The sequence below is a fragment of the Anomaloglossus baeobatrachus genome, chromosome 5 (assembly GCF_048569485.1).
Source record: "Anomaloglossus baeobatrachus isolate aAnoBae1 chromosome 5, aAnoBae1.hap1, whole genome shotgun sequence".
Classification (NCBI taxonomy): Eukaryota; Metazoa; Chordata; class Amphibia; order Anura; family Aromobatidae; genus Anomaloglossus; species Anomaloglossus baeobatrachus.
The window spans coordinates 278,082,270-278,101,597 of record NC_134357.1 but is presented as its reverse complement, the minus strand read 5'-3'; the positions used below and the strand labels follow the sequence as shown (position 1 = coordinate 278,101,597).

The window sequence follows — 19,328 nt, the reverse complement described above, 5'->3', positions numbered from 1 at the left end:
ACGTCCAAAATCGCTCCTCGTTGACATGGGGGTCCTCTCCCAATTATAGCTGCTGTCGCTTGGGCGAAGTTGATCCTCATCCCTGCGGCAGCACACATCACTATGTGTGACGCCGCAAGAACGAGGAACCTCTCCTTACCTGCTACACACCAGCAATGAGGAAGGAAAAAGGTGGGTGGGATGTTTGTCCCGCTCATCTCCACCCCTCTGCTTTGATTGGGCGGCCGCTTAGTGACGTCGCTGTGACGCCAAGCGAACCGCCCCCTTAGAGAGGAGGCGGTTCGCCGGTCACAGCGACGTCGCCGAGCAGGTAAGTACGTGTGACGCTGCCGTAGCGATAATGTTCGCTACGGCAGCGATCTTCACATATCGGCATAACGATTGGGGAGGGTGCTTTCACACTCGCTATCGCTAGCATCAGCTAGCGATCTCGTAGCATGTAAAGCCACCCTTAGGCTAACACTCCTCAGGACCGCTAAGACTCTTAGCCCATTTCTCATGTGTAATAGTCTGAAGTTCTCTAATATTCTTGGCTACTCAAGAGAGTGGTCCAAAAAGTTAAGAGAAGTTATTGCTTTCCACAAGCAATAATAAGGATACAAACAATATTAGGCACTAAATTTGAATAGGGATACAGTTGTAAGCAGAGTTCACAAGTTCAAAGTTATAGGAACACTGGCTACACTACCAGGAAGTGGCTGACAAAAGAATCTGTCACCGGCTGCCACCATATTCATGATGAGACAAGTGGACAAAAACCCTTGAAAGACTACAAAAGATCTGCAGTAAAATTAGGTGGCAGCAGGCACTAAGGTTTCAGATTCCACAGTAAGCCGTGTACTAAATGTTGAAGGTCTCCATGCCCAAACACAAAAATCTACACCTCTACTGATCCAAAAGCACAAGAAAAGTTCATCCAATACTTTCAAACCTGTATGAATAAGCCACATTTAAGATTATGTTTTGAGCAGCAATGAAACAAAACTGGAACTTTTTGGGCCTATGGATCACCAGAGGTTGAAGAATACAGCTTACACTAACAAGAACAACCTTCCTACAGTGAAGCATGTTGGTAGCTCAGTGATCCTCTTGGGCTGTTTTGCAGCTGGTTTAATGTGTTTTAACAGTGTTCAACTCCATTTAACAACCACTTTCCCAACTCTGCATCAGGGGAACATTGTCATGGCCAGATTCAATATGTATACAATATAAATACGGTGTATCAATTTGTCAATATTGTGCTACATGCACAAAGATTTGTCAAGATCAAGATATCAGGTTATATCAGCAATATGTAAAATAACTGGACATTTTCTATCTTTAGTTGACAAATGGATGTTGAGATGAGATTTTTCACAAAACTGCAGTGTTCAGTCATTGCGTATCCTTTTTGGCTTATGTCCTTTTCATGAGTCTTCTTTTGTCAATTGCCTGTTTTCATCCATATATATTTTGTCAGTTTACATGTATATTGTGAACATAAAAAAGCAAATAAGCTGGACTCTGTTCTAATATGCATTCTTCATTTCCATTGATTTGCTCCCAAAATTGAAAAAGACTGCAGTCCTGGATCCATCCCATGATGAACAGCAGAGTCTGATAAACACCATTGACTGTAATTGGGTTTAATGGGTTTCTTTCATTGTGTTTGTCCTCTGATAAAATGGCGCAGCATGCTGCATATTAGATGGTATCACAAATAGAAAAACGTTCTAATTTCACTGATTATATCTCATTAGCACCTGTAAACAATAGCAATATCACATTACCTTTGTAGAGCTGAACCTATGTTTTTTTCAACTTATTTTCAGGGCGGCAAGAAAGTTATTTCCAATGGAACTACTACCCCATCAACAGAGTCATCTATGCAGCAGCTTTCAGCTGAACAGGTACAGTCTGTATATAAGGGACCTTTGCTCGGGCTTCAGGCACATGGCTATATTACAGGTAGTTACATGTAGTATGCTCTGCTTTGTTATTATTCACTTAACACTAGACAGAAACTACAATTAAGTAGATCCAAAAGCTGATTCCTTCAATTAATTGGCTCCTAACATGACTAGTCTGTTGTCCTCCCTGACCTAAGCAATATATTATGATTCTCCAGACATAAGCCATATAGTGTGACTCTCCTGTCACAAGCCATATATTGTGAATACCCTGACATCTAATATATAAAGCTGAGTGTGTGTGTGTGTGTGCGCGCGCACGCGTGCGTGCGCGTGTGTGTGTGTGTGTGTGTGTGTACGCTAAAGGAATAGCACCGTCGCATTTACAATCACAAAATTTTGCACAGACGCCCCATGTGACTCAGGGTACGTCATAGACTATGTTTTGACAGGAAAATGTAACCCCGCTCTTTACAGTTACTCTCCAAAAAACATGTCTCTATTAAACTGAATGGAGGTGGGAGATAGAGGCTATTAATAGCAAATATCAGTGGTTGCTATAGGAACAAAATAAACTGTTGGTATAAGAAGCTTATGTGTGAGGTAATAAGATGTCGGTGGTGAGATGGTTAGCGAGAGACAGAAAAAGACAGATAGAGACAGACAGAGACACAGACAGACAGACGAGGAAAGAGACAGAGAGAGAGAGACAGACGGGCAAAGAGACAGCCCTGGAAAGAGACAGATGGGCAAACAGACAGACGGGCAAACAGACAGTTGGGCAAAGAGACAGTCCTGGAAAGAGACAGCCCTGGAAAGAGACAGCCTGGGAAATAAACAGCCAGGGAAAGAGACAGCTGGGGAAAGAAACAGCCGGGGAAAGAAACAGCCGGGGAAAGAAACAGCCGGGGAAAGAGACAGACTTACAGGTAGAGAGAGACAGACAGACACAGAGAAAGAGAGAGACACAGAGATAGAGACGCAGAGATAGAGACAGACAGACGGAGAGACTGATACAGAGAAACAAATACAGACAGAGATAGACACATAAACAGACAGAAACTCGAAGTGAGACAGTTACTATCCCGGGCAACGCCCGGGTACTTCAGCTAGCAAGCCCTATAGTGTGACTCTCCTGCCATAGCCATATAATGTGACTCTCCTGACATAAGCCATATAATGTGACTCTCCTGACATAAGCCATATAATGTGACTCTCCTGACATAAGCCATATAATGTGACTCTCCTGAAAAAAGCCATATAATGTGACTCTCCTGACATAAGCCATATAATGTGACTCGCCTGACAAAAGCCATATAATGTGACTCTGTGAATGGCCTGACCTAAGCCATATAATATAACTCTCCTGACATAAGCCATATAATGTGACTCTCCTGACATAAGCCATATAATATGACTCTCATGACATAAGCCATATAATATGACTCTCATGACATAAGCCATATGATTCTCCTTGCATAAGATATAGTGTGAATGGCCTGACCTAAGCTATATAATTTGACTCTCCTGACATAAGCCATATAATGTGACTCTCCTGACATAAGCCATATAATGTGACTCTCCTGACATAAGCCATATAATGGGAATGGCATGACTTAAGCCATATAATGTGACTCTCCTGACATAAGCCATATAATGTGATTCTCCTGACATAAGCCATATAGTGTGACTCTCCTGACATAAGCCATATAATGTGACTCTCCTGACATAAGCCATATAATGTGACTCTCCTGACATAAGCCATATGATGTGACTCTCCTGACATAAGCCATATGATGTGACTCTCCTGACATAAGCCATATAGTGTGACTCTCCTGACATAAGCCATATAATGTGACTCTCCTGACATAAGCCATATAATGTGACTCTCCTGACATAAGCCATATAATGTGACTCTCCTGACATAAGCCATATAATGTGACTCTCCTGACATAAGCCATATAATGTGATTCTCCTGACATAAGCCATATAATGTGACTCTCCTGACATAAGCCATATAATGTGACTCTCCTGACATAAGCCATATAATGGGAATGCCTGACTTAAGCCATATAATGTGACTCTCCTGACATAAGCCATATAATGTGACTCTCCTGACATAAGCCATATAATGTGATTCTCCTGACATAAGCCATATAATGTGACTCTCCTGACATAAGCCATATAATGTGACTCTCCTGACATAAGCCATATAATGGGAATGCCTGACTTAAGCCATATAATGTGACTCTCCTGATATAAGCCATATAATGTGACTCTCCTGACATAAGCCATATAATATGACTCTCATGACATAAGCCATATGATTCTCCTTGCATAAGATATAGTGTGAATGGCCTGACCTAAGCTATATAATTTGACTCTCCTGACATAAGCCATATAATGTGACTCTCCTGACATAAGCCATATGATGTGACTCTCCTGACATAAGCCATATAATGTGACTCTCCTGACATAAGCCATATAATGGGAATGGCATGACTTAAGCCATATAATGTGACTCTCCTGACATAAGCCATATAATGTGATTCTCCTGACATAAGCCATATAGTGTGAGTCTCCTGACATAAGCCATATAATGTGACTCTCCTGACATAAGCCATATAATGTGACTCTCCTGACATAAGCCATATGATGTGACTCTCCTGACATAAGCCATATAATGTGACTCTCCTGACATAAGCCATATAATGTGATTCTCCTGACATAAGCCATATAGTGTGACTCTCCTGACATAAGCCATATAATGTGACTCTCCTGATATAAGCCATATAATGTGACTCTCCTGACATAAGCCATATAATGGGAATGCCTGACTTAAGCCATATAATGTGACTCTCCTGATATAAGCCATATAATGTGACTCTCCTGACATAAGCCATATAATGGGAATGGCCTGACATAAGCCATATAATGTGACTCTCCTGACATAAGCCATATGATGTGACTCTCCTGACATAAGCCATATAATGTGACTCTCCTGACATAAGCCATATAATGGGAATGGCCTGACTTAAGCCATATGATGTGACTCTCCTGACATAAGCCATATAATGTGACTCTCCTGACATAAGCCATATAATGTGATTCTCCTGACATAAGCCATATAGTGTGACTCTCCTGACATAAGCCATATGATGTGACTCTCCTGACATAAGCCATATAATGTGACTCTCCTGACATAAGCCATATGATGTGACTCTCCTGACATAAGCCATATAATGTGACTCTCCTGACATAAGCCATATAATGGGGATGGCCTGACTTAAGCCATATAATGTGACTCTCCTGACATAAGCCATATAATGTGACTCTCCTGACATAAGCCATATAATGTGACTCTCCTGACATAAGCCATATAATGTGACTCTCCTGACATAAGCCATATAATGTGACTCTCCTGACATAAGTGTTGGGCCAGATGGACGGGTAGACCCTGGAGGTGGATCCACTGGGCCGAACTCCCGGATGAGGGAAAGGAGTCCGGTAGCCGGAGCACTGTAGGTAGCAGGACAGTCCGTGCACTGGGAGAAAATGGAGAAGTCCCTGGGACCACGAGGTCACTGATGGTGGTCCGGGTGACGGAGCTCAGGTTCGGAAGCCGTGATGGTGTCAGGCGGGGTCCGGAACCGTTGGAGCGAGATGACGGGTCACCGCAGGGATCCGAGATGGTATGGACTGTCAGGATGGCAGATGGACAGCGTTCGGGGTTCGAGGTACCGCAGAACCGGATGGCGATGCAGGATCGGCTCTAGAAGATAGAGAGGTAAGTATCTCACAAAACACAAGGAGACCTGACTCCTAGCTTGGGAAAACACGAAGAACAGGCCCCGCTCCCTTGGACATTAACCCCCTATATACCCTGTACCTATGTGCATCATTTCCTGTAATTTGACACTGGCCCTTTAAGAAAGGGTCAGTGACCGCGCGCGCGCCCTAATGCGCATGCGCGCGGCGCGGGTGCCAGAAGCCAGGGAAGGAAGCTGAGAGGAGGACGCAGGGGAGCCGGCCAGGACCTGGGAAGCCGTCGGGCGCCGGGAGCGGAGACCAGGGGGCCTGGGAAGGACGGGCACCGGAGGTTGGAGAGCGGGGAGCATGGCAGGTGAGCCGGGGAGCGGAGCTGAGGACCCGGGGAGCGGAGCAGAGGACCCGGGGAGGGGAGCCGAGGACCCGGGGAGCGTGACAATAAGCCATATAATGTGACTCTCCTGACATAAGCCATATAATATGACTCTCCTGACATAAGCCATATGATTCTCCTTACATAAGATATAATAAACACAAGCCACAGCCACCCCATAATTACCAGATCAAGACATATAGGATATAAATAAAAATCATGGTATCATTGATACTGGATAGGACCAGGGCAAGTCGCTGTATTAATACATAAAAAATGAACAAGAAATTACGACCAAAAATGCCCAATTGCTGAAAAAGTGACACTTTATTAAACAGGGTAGGTGAAAAGCGGCACAAGTACAAGTGAGAATGCAGACGCCAGGGAAATCCGGCAACCAGAGGGTAGCTATTTAACCCAACACTGGCATTATAACATCAGAGTATCAAATTAATTATATACACAGTATAGAATAGAAACTGTATACATGGTATAGAAGCCAGAGACCCCTCCAACCAGGAAAAGTGAACAAGCACAGTTAAGCCAAAAAAGTTCCCTAAAACATTATTATAAGGGTGAGAGTCCCCCAGCAACAGTGTGGCAATACAGTGTTTATATCATACCCTAAATCACCTAACGGGATTACAACACTGATGAAATTAGGGAACAAGGGCTCGTCTATATCTAGTATAATTATAAGGCCAATTTATTGCTGAGACTAAATAGTCACAAGTGCTAACATACCTGGGAGGTCAATACCGAAGATCCACCTGGTTCCGGCGTCCACCCAACGGCCGTTTCGGCTACAGAAGCCTTCGTCAGGGGGAGTGGTGAAATGAGGGGAAGTGCGCAATAAAACAAAGGCATCAACCAATCACGCCCGGTGGGCGGGATCGTGACGCATGTAATGCCCCGGCAACAAAGGACGCCACTCGCCCGCCGCATCACCCCACATCTGACAGTTCCGGTCACATGACGACCACGCGATGTAATCACGTGGTGGTCATGTGAGCAGACGTCACATGGGGTTTGATCAAGACAGCGGCACGATGGCGTCCCACCGGGATCACCATGGTAAACGAAAGGATCACATTATATAAATTGGCATAAACATGTGCAGAAACGTCCAGCCATAATATAGGGTCAGATTTAGCACACCTTATGGATCTTACAGGTAGTATATAGCCAAATAGATGGAATACAATATAACATAATGGAAAATGGTATTAGTTAAGATACAATTTTAAATAAACTTTGTTATCCATATAATAATGCATATAATCCATTATCACATCCTCCTTCATGGAGACATATTTAGAAAGGTCATAATAAGGAGTAAAAAGGCAATATCACCATAAACAATCATATTTATGCCATCATCTCAATATTAGACTACAATTATATAATATTACCAACACATCAAGATATCACAATTTAAATATTATTATATAGAATGAATATTAATAGCCAGTATATATAAGATAAGTACAAAGAAGATGATCAATTTCCTCATATATCCATTGGTAGCTTCATAATTCCAAAAATGTCCGACCCATTGTAAACAGAATAGGAGTATAGAAGTGGGATCCTTCAAAGCAAGAGGATGATGTCTGAATAAAACATATAAAAAAAAATTAGATTAAAATCAAGAAAAGAAACTCACAATAAATATGAGAACACCCCGGAACCGCAACCATCACAAAAATGAGGCATATGAGATGTTTTCATTAAGATCCATAGGGTGAAGGGTTTTGAGGGTCCATATCCACTTGGTCTCCATCGTAGCCAATCTTTGGCTGATTTTACCTATATTAGAATCAAGATGATATATGCCCCTGACCCTAAGTAGTGTCGGATTAGACTGATGATATTGCCTGAAGTGGCGAGGGATAGTCTTCAATGAAGAAATATCAAGACAGTCAGCTGCTGCCACTATCCCATTCACATGTTCCCTAATTCGAACTTTAAACTGTCTAGTCATCAAACCAACATAAATCTTAGGGCAGGTGGCCACGCATTGACCGCAGGGTACACAACCAACTCGAGGGGTCACAAAACCAAAGGGAGATGGCTGTGTAACACCCTCATAGTGGCTGGTAACCAGGTAGTCACACAGATTTTTAGATCTGCGGATACTCAGCATTGGTCTATCCGGAATTATCCGAGCCAAGATGGCGTCTGCCTGCAATACAGGCCAAAATTTTTGCAGACAAGACCTCATGGTCGAAAATTGACCATGATAGTTTGTGACAAATCTTATCACTTCGCGTGGTTGTGACTTCTTAGGGGCATATAGCAAAGAGTGACGGGTGGAATGTCTGGCCCTATTATAGGCCCTCTTTACACATCGTTTACTGTAGCCTCTAGCATAGAATCTATGCTTGAGATCTATAGCTCTCTTTTCGAAATAAGAATGTGTGGAGCAGATTCTACGAAGACGTAGAAATTGGCTTACTGGGATGGACCGAATCATATAATCAGGATGCGATGAAGACGCATGCAAGAGCATGTTTCCTGCGGTTTCTTTACGGAAAATGTCGGTTTGAATAGTATTGGATGAGTCCTTCGCAACTGTGACATCAAGAAAGTCAATGGACTGCGCGTGGTGGGTGTATGTGATATGTATGTTCATACCGTTGGAGTTAAGGATCTTCATAAACTCGTGGAGTTCTACCTCCGTGCCCTGTCAGATCAAAAAAATGTCATCGATGTACCGTGTCCAAAAAAGGACACGGTCCATCGATGGCAGATGATCTGACAGGAAGAGGTCCCTCTCCCACAGCCCCAGGAACAAGTTGGCATATCAGGGGCAAAAGAAGCCCCCATCACTGTACACTGAAGCTGTAGGTAAAAGGACCCCTTAAAAACAAAAGAATTGTGCATTAAAGTAAATTCCAATAACTCCATAATAAGAGATACAATATCCATAGGTAGATTGGACATCTCGAGAAAAAACCGAGTTGCTCGAAGTCCGTTACAGTGTCTTATACTGGTGTACAGGGATTCCACATCACCTGTCAACAGTATAGTTTCCTCCCCCACACACAGTCTATCAACTTTCCCGAGGAACTCGCCACTATCCTTGGTGAAGGATGGTAGACCTTCAACCAATGGCTGAAGCTTGGTGTCGATCCACCGATTAATATTTTCTAGAAAATTCCCTCTACCTGACACGATTAGTCTCCCTGGTGGCCAATTCACATCCTTATGTACCTTTGCCAGGAGGTACAGTGTGGGAATCACGGGCTCAGCCACATGAAGAGACGAAGCCAGCTCCTTGGTGACAACATTGTTGTCCAGTGCCACTTAAAGGATCCCTTGAAGCTGAGTGGTAAAGGCAGACAATGGATTGAAGGTCAACTTCTTATAGCAGACCTTATCTCTCAACTGTCTATATGCCTCTTTTTCATAAAGATCCTTTGGCCAGACAACAATGTTCCCACTCTTGTCCGCCGGCTTCAGCACGACACCAGGCAGCGCCCATAACTCCCGCAACCTGACAAGTTCCTGCCGAGTAAGATTGTCATGAAGAATACAGGATGGAATTTTATCGAATTCTTTTGAGACCAATTGTACAAACAAATCTATGTTAGCACGGGAAGATAGTGGAGGGAATTTTCTAGAATGAGGACGTATTGAGGGAGGAATCTTACCTCCTTCAGACGTGTTGTGATCGATGGCAAGTTCCTCGAGGTCATGCAGGGCTATCTGTTCCTCCTCTGTAGGAAAAAGATTATCCAAATTAGCATCAAAAAATGTTTTTTAAAAATCAGAGAGCGAGCAAACAGGCGTAAATCCTTTGTGGCCACGAATTCATTAAATCTGCCAGTAGGTGAGAAGAAAAAACCTTTCTCCAAAAGGGAAGTGTCAAAGGGAGACAAGACATGAGAACTCAAATTAATCACCTTGTTAGAATATTTATATCCAGGAGTCTTATAGGTGTTCAATTTAGTAGAAGATGTCTTGTTATCCCTTGGCTTTCCAATAGTCATTCCAGATCTGGTAATCATGCTAGATTGAGAAGAGAATGCATCAGAATGGTCGCTCATCGAGGAAAGGGATGAAAAAGAGGAGGTACGAACTGCCCTGGGTGAACCAGAGGAACTTTGTCCTTTCACCTACCCTGTTTAATAAAGTGTCACTTTTTCAGGAATTGGGGATTTTTGGTCGTAATTTCTTGTTCGTTTTTTACATAAGATATAGTGTGAATGGCCGGATCGAAGCCATATAATGTGACTCTCCTGACAAAAGCCATATAATGTGACTCTGTGAATGGCCTGGCCTAAGCCATATAATATAACTCTCCTGACATAAGCCATATAATGTGACTCTCCTGACATAAGCCATATGATTCTCCTTACATAAGATAGTGTGTGAATGGCCTGACCTAAGCTATATAATGTGACTCTCCTGACATAAGCCATATAATGTCATCTTAGTAATAATGGCTACCATATTAAAACGTCTTCTGTTCCCTAGATCGGTAAACTATACAGTGAACTGGATATGGTGAAAATGAATATGACTGTCATGTCAGAAATCTTGCTTGAGAACACCCCAGGAACAGAACTACAGCAAGACATGGACCTCTTGCAGGTATCCTCTCATTTATGATTAGTGACTAGGATGACCCATTATCTGAGAATCAAGAGTTTGTGCTTAATGGCACTAATAGATAAAACCCAACAAAATCATTATTTATCATTATTATTGTCATTTTTTTTTTAATTTATTTATTTTTTTTTAAGCGCCAGGACAGTGTAGACATGAAAAGTTTGAAAACAAGGTTTACAATACATATTATATGTTATATATTTTTATTATCTTCTCATACAGCAGTGTTGCTAGTTTTGCTAAAGAGTTGGGTTTTCAGCATTCTTTTAAATGTTTACATATGGGTGAAAGTCACAGTTTTGGGGTAGCAAATTCTAGAGTATTAGGGATCTAGAAGAGAAATCTAAAGCCCCAGATATACAGTATACAGTTGGTTGACAGCAAATGTGTATGGGAGTTCTGGACAATTGAATGTTGGGTGGAGTTAAAGGGGTGGTTCACTACTCAGCATAGTGGCCACCAGCGTCGGACTGGCTACTGGAGGAACTGCAGTAATACCAGTCCTGGCTGCGGTTACCTGCACTGAACTCCGGAGCTCTCAGCTGTGCTCCGGAGTGCAACCCGGCCTGTTCGCAGCTGAATGTAGGTTACCACAGCCAGGACTGGTATTACCGGAAACTAGAAGTTGACGTGACATCACTGGATCTCAGAGGTAAAGAAGGCTTAGGTGTGAGGGATAGGTGTGAGGAGGACATTGCAGTAGTCGAGTTCGGGGGGGGGTTAATTAAAATGGTAGATGTTTAAAAGTGCAGTTACTCCTAATGAGCTTTTGCACTAGTGAACAATTTGATTGCTGAGCCAACATCATTTAATTGCCTATTAACACAGACAGACTGCACTTTCAATGTGTGATAGACCACTCAATGCACATAGGCTGCAATTGAGCTTGACTACACAGGACCTGAATACACAAGAAGATGCAGCAAAATATCATTTCACTAGTTGGATGAGCATTTTGCTCGTTCATTGGGTGATCAGAAGCCTGATAACACTGAAAGATTAGCATTAGGAACACACAATAATCTTTACACGCAAATGGACCTTTGCAAAGCAAGAGGTTAAGAGGGAAAATATATCTAAGAGGCACTTTGGAATTCTTGATGGTGGGGAGATAATATCTGGACAAAAGACAAAAGTTTATATGTCATTAGCAAAAAAGTAGATGCTATCCCAGACCAGAAGTATAAACTGTGAAGGGGTCCCAGGACAGAAAATAGAGGGATGCCAACAGATAGAGGGGAACATCATGAGGTGGTGTGTTAATGAAGGTACTATGGGGAAGCTTTCACTACATCAGTATTGACAGAATAAACGGTGCTGAATTCATTGAGGAGCACACCAATTAATGAATTCAGGTTAGTGGCGTGTGCCTCTATCTTATGCACCAGAAATGCTACTCCAGTCAGGGACTAGAGTAGCATTTCTGGCATAGAAAATGTTAGCTGATTTGATGAATTCGACATAATAAAGAGAGGGTAGCTATGATCACCACGCCAGCTCCTCCTCTACTACATCCATTTCCGCAGAGTTAATCCAAAGTAACATGAAAACATAAAAAATTGTAAAAATTTTATACGACTCATGATTGTGGAAACATTTTGTGACTTTTGTGGCATAAAGGCTTTGATGAATCGGCACCTAAATGTTTGGTTTGAGAAGTATGAATAGATCCAAGAAAGGTTCAAGTCTGTCATGTTAAGGGATGAGAGACTTTGCACCAGGAGAAACTGGTCAATTGCACTGAAGTCAGAAGACATATCCTAGATGGTGGAACACGGAGTATTGAAATGATGCCTGGGAGATACAGTGGCATACCATTAGTGACTTTGGGTAAGGCAACTTCGGCAAAGTAGTAAATTTGGGGCCAGGTTGGTGCAGGCCGACAGCATTTTACTGCCAGTCAATAGACAAACACAATGTGAAGCCATAATGTTCAACATCTTTACCTAGACTATTAAGACTTTTGAAAAAAAAAAAGCACAACCTCTACTGGGAGTCTTTACCTTTCAAAGTTAAAGTTTTCAAATAATGAATCCGCACTGCTCAGTCTTTTACCGTTTTTAAGATTTGTGCTTGCTGAATAAAACACAGACCTAACTTCTCACAGCTAGAGGTTTGCCATCATCCAATGTCGCGGGCGGGGAGGGGACGCTGCGCTCACCACGCTTGGGTCCGGCGCTGCTGCTGCTTCACTTGCTGCTCGGTCGGTAGCTCGAGTGGTGGGCCGGATCCCGGTGACTCGAGCGGCGCTCCTCGCCCGTGAGTGAAAAGGGGAATGGTTTTGGGGATTTATTGTCCGTGACGCCACCCACGGTTGTGGTGAGGTTGTGACACCACCGCTGCTCTGGACGGGGATCCTGGGAGCGATGACAGGGAGCAGCTTGGATGTTGTTTTTCCCCTCCGTGGGTAGAGGGGTTGGTTGTCCCGGGGCCCGGTGAGGGAGGAATGGCAGGCGGGTTACGGGACCTGGTGAGGTGCAGGGTCGCGGGGGCAGCGCGGTGCCGCACGGCACAGTGGTACTCACTCAGCCAATGATGAATACAAAGTCTCCGGTAAAACAAACGGCTGGATGGACGGGTCCCACAGACGGCTGCGGTGGTTCTTCTCCCGGTAGGTTGGCGGTGACTGCCTTTCCCTGCACCTGTGTTATGTTCTCGGTTCTGGTGGCTTCCCACCGGTAACCCACTCCCCAGCTTGGATGGAGGCTGAGGGAGCCCCTTTTGCCCGCAGGTTCTGGCCCTGGGAACTGTAGCCTTTGCGGTGACTGTATTTCCCTTCACGGTTTGAGCTGTTGCCTTCAATCGGGTCTTGACTGCTGGGAAACCCCGGAGGTTCCCTTCGCTAACGCATTTGACCGGTTTTACGGCGACTCCTAGCCTGGTCGGGGTCCGTAGGCCCTGCCGAATGGTGCTGGCTTCTCTTCGCTCCCCGATCCGGTACCGGCGGGTCACCGCCCGTCCCCGGTCCTTACGGTTCACGTCAATCAGCCCCTCCTGCAGACGGTCACCACCGTCTGCCAACCTTGCTGTATGTGCCCGGGCCACGCACTCGGACACGGTCAGTCTGCTCCACTACCACTTCACTCCTCAACTCCTCAAACTCAAAACTGAACTGAAACTGGACTCCTTTTTCCGCCTCCAGGACTGTGAACTCCTCGGTGGGTGGGGCCAACCGCCTGGCTCCAGCCCCTGGAGGGAGGCAACAAGGATTTTTGTTTGACCTAGATGTGCCTAGCCGGGGTGTGGGGTGTGTTGTTGTAGTACCTGTGACGTCCTGGCTTGTCCAGGGCGCCACATTCCCCCTTAGTAAAATGCAGACCGTCCACGGGCTGCCCGTCCATCACCGGTTTTATTTTTTGTTAACTACAAAAGATAGAAAACGGTAAAAACATGTAAAAATCACAAACATTTCACAACGGTATGGCTTCCGCTCTTCTCCCACCCAAACAACCTGGCCCTGATGCTGCCCCTAAGAAGTGGGCAGCACCCGTTGACCCCAGTCCAGAACCAAGCTGCCCGAGCGGGTACGGTCTCTTTCAGGGGACCCGCGTCCATGGGGACCCCTGAACCCCCGGAGGATCGCAACCGGTTACAGTAGTGGCGGGCCTGGGCCATCCCTTTCCTCCAGGCCCATCCTCCAAATCAGCCTCTCCGGAGGCGGTAACGGATTAAGCCAAAAATTATTTACATTCCACTAGTTCGTGGTTGCCCTGCAAGTTCTCGGGCTTGTCCGTAAGAAGTTCCTTACCCAACGGTTGCAGAAAGTCCCTACGGGGACTAGTTGCTGGCAACGGCCGGTTCAATCACGGTTCCAATCAGATAACTTCTTCGGTTGATTAAATCTTATCATTCAAACTTTTATCCATACTGGTGGTCCCAACGGGGACAACTTGCAGCGGGGCTCCGCTGCCATCACTCTGACTCTTCCGCTGAGGTGGCCTCATCCTCTGCTACTAATATTTCGAACATGCAGTGACAGGCCTGTTGGGAGAGGGGTGCCCGGTATCCATTTCCACCGGTGCGCGGGCTATAGAAAACTACCGGCCCTCCTTCGTAGCGGAGACGCTCACGCGCCTTATCGAACTCAGAGATGGGCTCAGTGCCGGGACAGGAGTCATTATCAACTATCCCTGCACCAGGCGGGTTGCCGCCAGCTGTCGCAGTCTTCAGGTTTCTGGCACTCAGCACGTCAGGTTCTACTGTGGTAGCACGGGGCAGCAGGTCAGGTCAGTCAACACTGAGGCGCCCCATGGATAATGGCAGAAACGATACGAGGGCAGAGACTGGGCCGGGCCCCCCAGCCGCAGTGGCCGGTCCTTGTCGGACATGGGGGCATGGGTCACCTGTCGGCTCCGTCACATCTGCTCCCATCTCATACATCGGGGCAGTCGCAACCAGCGTTTCCACCTCATTGGTCCACTGCTCCATCATGAGGTATATCTGATTCTGATGACCTTGGTTGAATTCAATTACTCTGGCCTTCATCCACGCCACGGTCCCGGGCTCGCGCACGGAACCTGGTGCGATCCTTTCCGGGGCCTCTGATACATCTTCGTTAAGGGGCCGAGGTCTTGGCGGCTCCCAAAGGAGCGGTTCAGGGCGGCCCCGAGCGTCTGCAGCCGGTCGGTCCGCCGGGGCGGATTGGCAGGGTATCGCTACCGGTTGGACGGGTAACGGGCCTAGTGGCGGGGCGGCAGCGACCAACATGGGTAGCGGGGGAGGCGGCAGGGTGAGCGGGTGCAGGCCGGGCCCCCTAGCTGCAGTGGCCGATCCCTCGGGAATACAGGGGCGTGGGTCCCTTACCCGCTCCTCCAAATCCTCCTCCACCTTGCGTCTCCACATAGCAGCCACCACGTCAGCCATATCGGTCTCCCACTCCTCCAGGAGGAGCTGCATGCGGGCCTGCAGACGGTTACTCAGCGGGGCGGTCCGGTCCTTCACCCACGCCGTGGTGCTTGGCGTGGGGACTACGGGGTTGTTGGTTGAGCTGTACATCTCGGCCACGGTGCTTTCCAGGAACCCAGTATGGCCGCAGAGTCCTGGTGTCCCTGCTTTTATAGCCGCGAGCTACATGCGGCCAGACGCCATCCGTCCCCCTTAGTCTTTTTCCGGCTCCTCCTCTACAGGGGCGGGGTTTCGGCTTTCGCGCCTCCACTGCTCGAGGAGACACTCGAGCGGGGACTTTTCGCGCCCAAAATGGCGGCTTCTCAAAATTTTCGGCCGGACACCTCCGGCGGTCACAAGACGCACCTCTACCAGACGGGCAGAGCGGTAAGATCCTGTTCGTGACGCCAAGTTGTCACGGGCAGGGAGGGGACGCTGCGCTCACCACGCTCGGGTCCGGCGCTGCTGCTGCTTCACTTGCTGCTCGGTCGGTGGCTCGAGCGGTGGGCCGGATCCCGGGGACTCGAGCGGCACTCCTCGCCCGTGAGTGAAAAGTGGAATGGTTTAGGGGATTTATTGTCTGTGACGCCACCCACGGTTGTGGTGAGGTTGTGACACCACCGCTGCTCTGGACGGGGATCCCGGGAGCGATGACAGAGAGCAGCTTGGATGTTGTTTTTCCCCTCCGTGGGTAGGGGGTTGGTTGTCCCGGGGCCCGGTGAGGGAGGAATGGCAGGCGGGTTACGGGGCCTGGTGAGGTGCAGGGTCGCGGGGGCAGCACGGTGCCGCACGGCACAGTGGTACTCACTCAGGCAATGATGAATGCAAAGTCTCAGGTAAAACAAACGGCTGGATGGACGGGTCCCACAGACGGCTGCAGTGGTTCTTCTCCCGGTAGGTTGGCGGTGACTGCCTTTCCCTGCACCTGTGTTATGTTCTCGGTTCTGGTGGCTTCCCACCGGTAACCCGCTCCCCAGCTTGGATGGAGGCTGAGGGAGCCCCTTTTGCCCGCAGGCTCTGGCCCTGGGAACTGTAGCCTTGGCGGTGACTGTATTTCCCTTCACGGTTTGAGCTGTTGCCTTCAATCGGGTCTTGACTGCTGGGAAACCCCGGAGGTTCCCTTCGCTAACGGATTTGACCGGTGTTACGGCGACTCCTAGCCTGGTCGGGGTCCATAGGCTTGCCGAATGGTGCTGGCTTCTCTTCGCTCCCCGATCCGGTACCAGCGGGCCACCGCCCGTCTCCGGTCCTTACGGTTCACGTCAATCAGCTCCTCCTGCAGACGGTCACCATCGTCTGCCAACCTTGCTGTATGTGCCCGGGCCACGCACCCGGACATGGTCAGTCTGCTCCACTACCACTTCACTCCTCAACTCCTCAAACTCAAAACTGAACTGAAACTGGACTCATTTTTCCGCCTCCAGAACTGTGAACTCCTCGGTGGGTGGGGCCAACTACCTGGCTCCACCCCCTGGTGTGGACATCAGCCCCTGGAGGGAGGCAACAAGGATTTTTGTTTGACCTAGATGTGCCTAGACAGGGTGTGGGGTGTGTTGTTGTAGTACCTGTGACGTCCTGGCTTGTCCAGGGCGCCACACCAACACCTCCAAACTTTGTGCATGAAATGTAATAGATCTGTATGAATTTTTAGCCTTTGTGTGGAAAAAAAAAAAACTTATATTCACTGCCAAAAAGGAAATATTTGAAAATGATATGGAGTTTTAACATAAAGTTGTATAGAATATTGTGTATATGAAGTATTCATGCAAAAATATACACCGCTTTAAATTGTTGATAAAGTTTGCAGTCGTGAACTGTATAGTGGAAATGAAAAATTAATGATTAAGTGTTTTGTCCATTTACAAAAAATTATTTATGTACAAAAAGGCTATTTACCTGCAGTTATAGCGTCAATCTGCGATTAAATAGTGGTAAAATGTTGGGCTGCTTTACTGAAGCAGCAGCTACAGGGAGAAAATTAACTTATATCCTCCCTGTAGCTGCTCTTTTGCAGTCATTGGGGAGTGTGTTTTATATATTTTCCGGAAGTTTGACTAATAGCCTGCTCTTCACACACATGCTACACATATATGATACAGAGTAGGCCATCAATCAAAGTGCCAGTGAGTGGTTACAGCTGTGTTCACTGTGTAGTGACCAGTCTATGCACTACCCGATAATTGGAAATGAACAGCCATAAAGAGAATGCAATTTTTCCCACAGCTTCGCCCCAGTTTATCAGGCAGGCATGATTTTAATGCTAATGCACCTACAGATTAACTCTATATCTGGAGATAAGTAGCGTTTCTGGATGTGGCAGATTTCCTTTAAATATGCTCTTCTCTCATACATCTATTTCTTTCTCCAACCTTTCTTTTATGTTCGGCAACCCACTTGCTTATTTGAAATTCCTCTGGTTTCATCTTTTTATCCTATATTCTATATTTCACCCTCCTCCTTCTTCTCACTTCCTAGGTTGCTTTTCCCTCTGCAGACACATTTCTTTTCTCTTGTGAATGCAGGCTTCTCTGTAACAATGTGGGAAGCACATTCTCTTATTAACACCCAGCTCCTAGCCCGCCATTACCGCCTGTCCGCTCACATATAGTAGAGATCAATGGTAGTCGCGCTGCTTTGTCAGCTTACACAAGTCGCTCTCACTTCTGTGCCTCCGGCTCTACAAATGAGAATGCAGGAGAGGAATTCATATCAGAGGCTGCAATTTACACTAGGTGCATTGTCAGCAGTGAAACCTTCCCATTGTCACCCCATACAGTATTTACTTTGCCGCCAATGACATCCCCTAACAAAGAAATCTCTATGTTACTATCATGTCACTCATTAATGCCTGAAATCCAACAGGAGCTGGAGAAAGTTTGCCGGGAAATGCAAGCCAGGATCTTACAGCTGTTGGAAATTGTACAAAATGAAGATGTCATTATTGAACTGGTGCAAGTCAATGATGATTTGAATAATATTTTCCTGAGACACACAAGGTAACACTTTTACATTTATATTATTTTTCCTTTCGACAGCTGAGACATAGCGTTTTCACTACCCTATGAATTAAAATTAAGTCTCATGTATAAATTCACACTTCATTGTCAGATATTTTTGATCCTTCTTCCCATATCCTAAAGTAATCTAATTTATAGATTATGTAATTTTAGGCTCCAATTCACCAACTGCAGGGTTATTTTAGGTCATATTTTTATCTTTTCTTAAATTGGTAGACTTTAAAAATGTCACACATTCCTTTCAGTGATCTATAAAATGACGAACGTTAGTCTTCAACGTCACAAAAATCACATAGGCGCCGATTCATCAAGATCATTGATGGTCACACTGGTCCTGATGAGGGGGTACGTTGGAGTCGGACGCTTTCTGATTCATTAATAGCAGCACACCTCTTCATGGATGAGAAGCAATTGTCGTGGCCTTCATGCATCTCAACGCAAGTCTTACTCCATTCAGAGACTGGTAGCACGCCTCTTCATGAATCAGAAGCATCTGACGTGGCCTTCATGCATCACAACGCAAGTGTTACTCCATTCAGAGACTGGGGGAACGTCTCTTCATGAATCAGTGGCATCTGACGTGGCCTTCATGCATCTCAACGCAAGTTTTACTCCATTCAGAGACTGGTGACACACCTCTTCATGATTCAGAAGCATCTGGCGTGGCTTTCATGCACCTCAACTCAAATCTTACTCCATTCTCAGACTGTTTGAAGATCTCTGGCATAAGGAACCTCACAGTTTGTCATGAATTAGACAAGTGGTGGTTTTGTGCGCCTGTCT

At 46.1% G+C, this 19,328-nt stretch overlaps 1 protein-coding gene across 2 annotated transcripts in view; it reads left to right on the top strand.

Annotated features, from left to right (window-relative positions):
* The window catches only part of TOM1L1 (target of myb1 like 1 membrane trafficking protein), a 196,761-nt gene that overhangs the window by 93,018 nt on the left and 84,415 nt on the right, over positions 1-19,328 (top strand). For both annotated transcript variants that reach the window (XM_075347461.1, XM_075347460.1), the window contains 3 exons: positions 1,812-1,889; positions 10,510-10,626; positions 18,391-18,524. In XM_075347461.1, the coding sequence (XP_075203576.1) occupies positions 1,812-1,889; positions 10,510-10,626; positions 18,391-18,524 (329 nt within the window). The remainder of the gene's footprint in view (positions 1-1,811; positions 1,890-10,509; positions 10,627-18,390; positions 18,525-19,328) is intronic.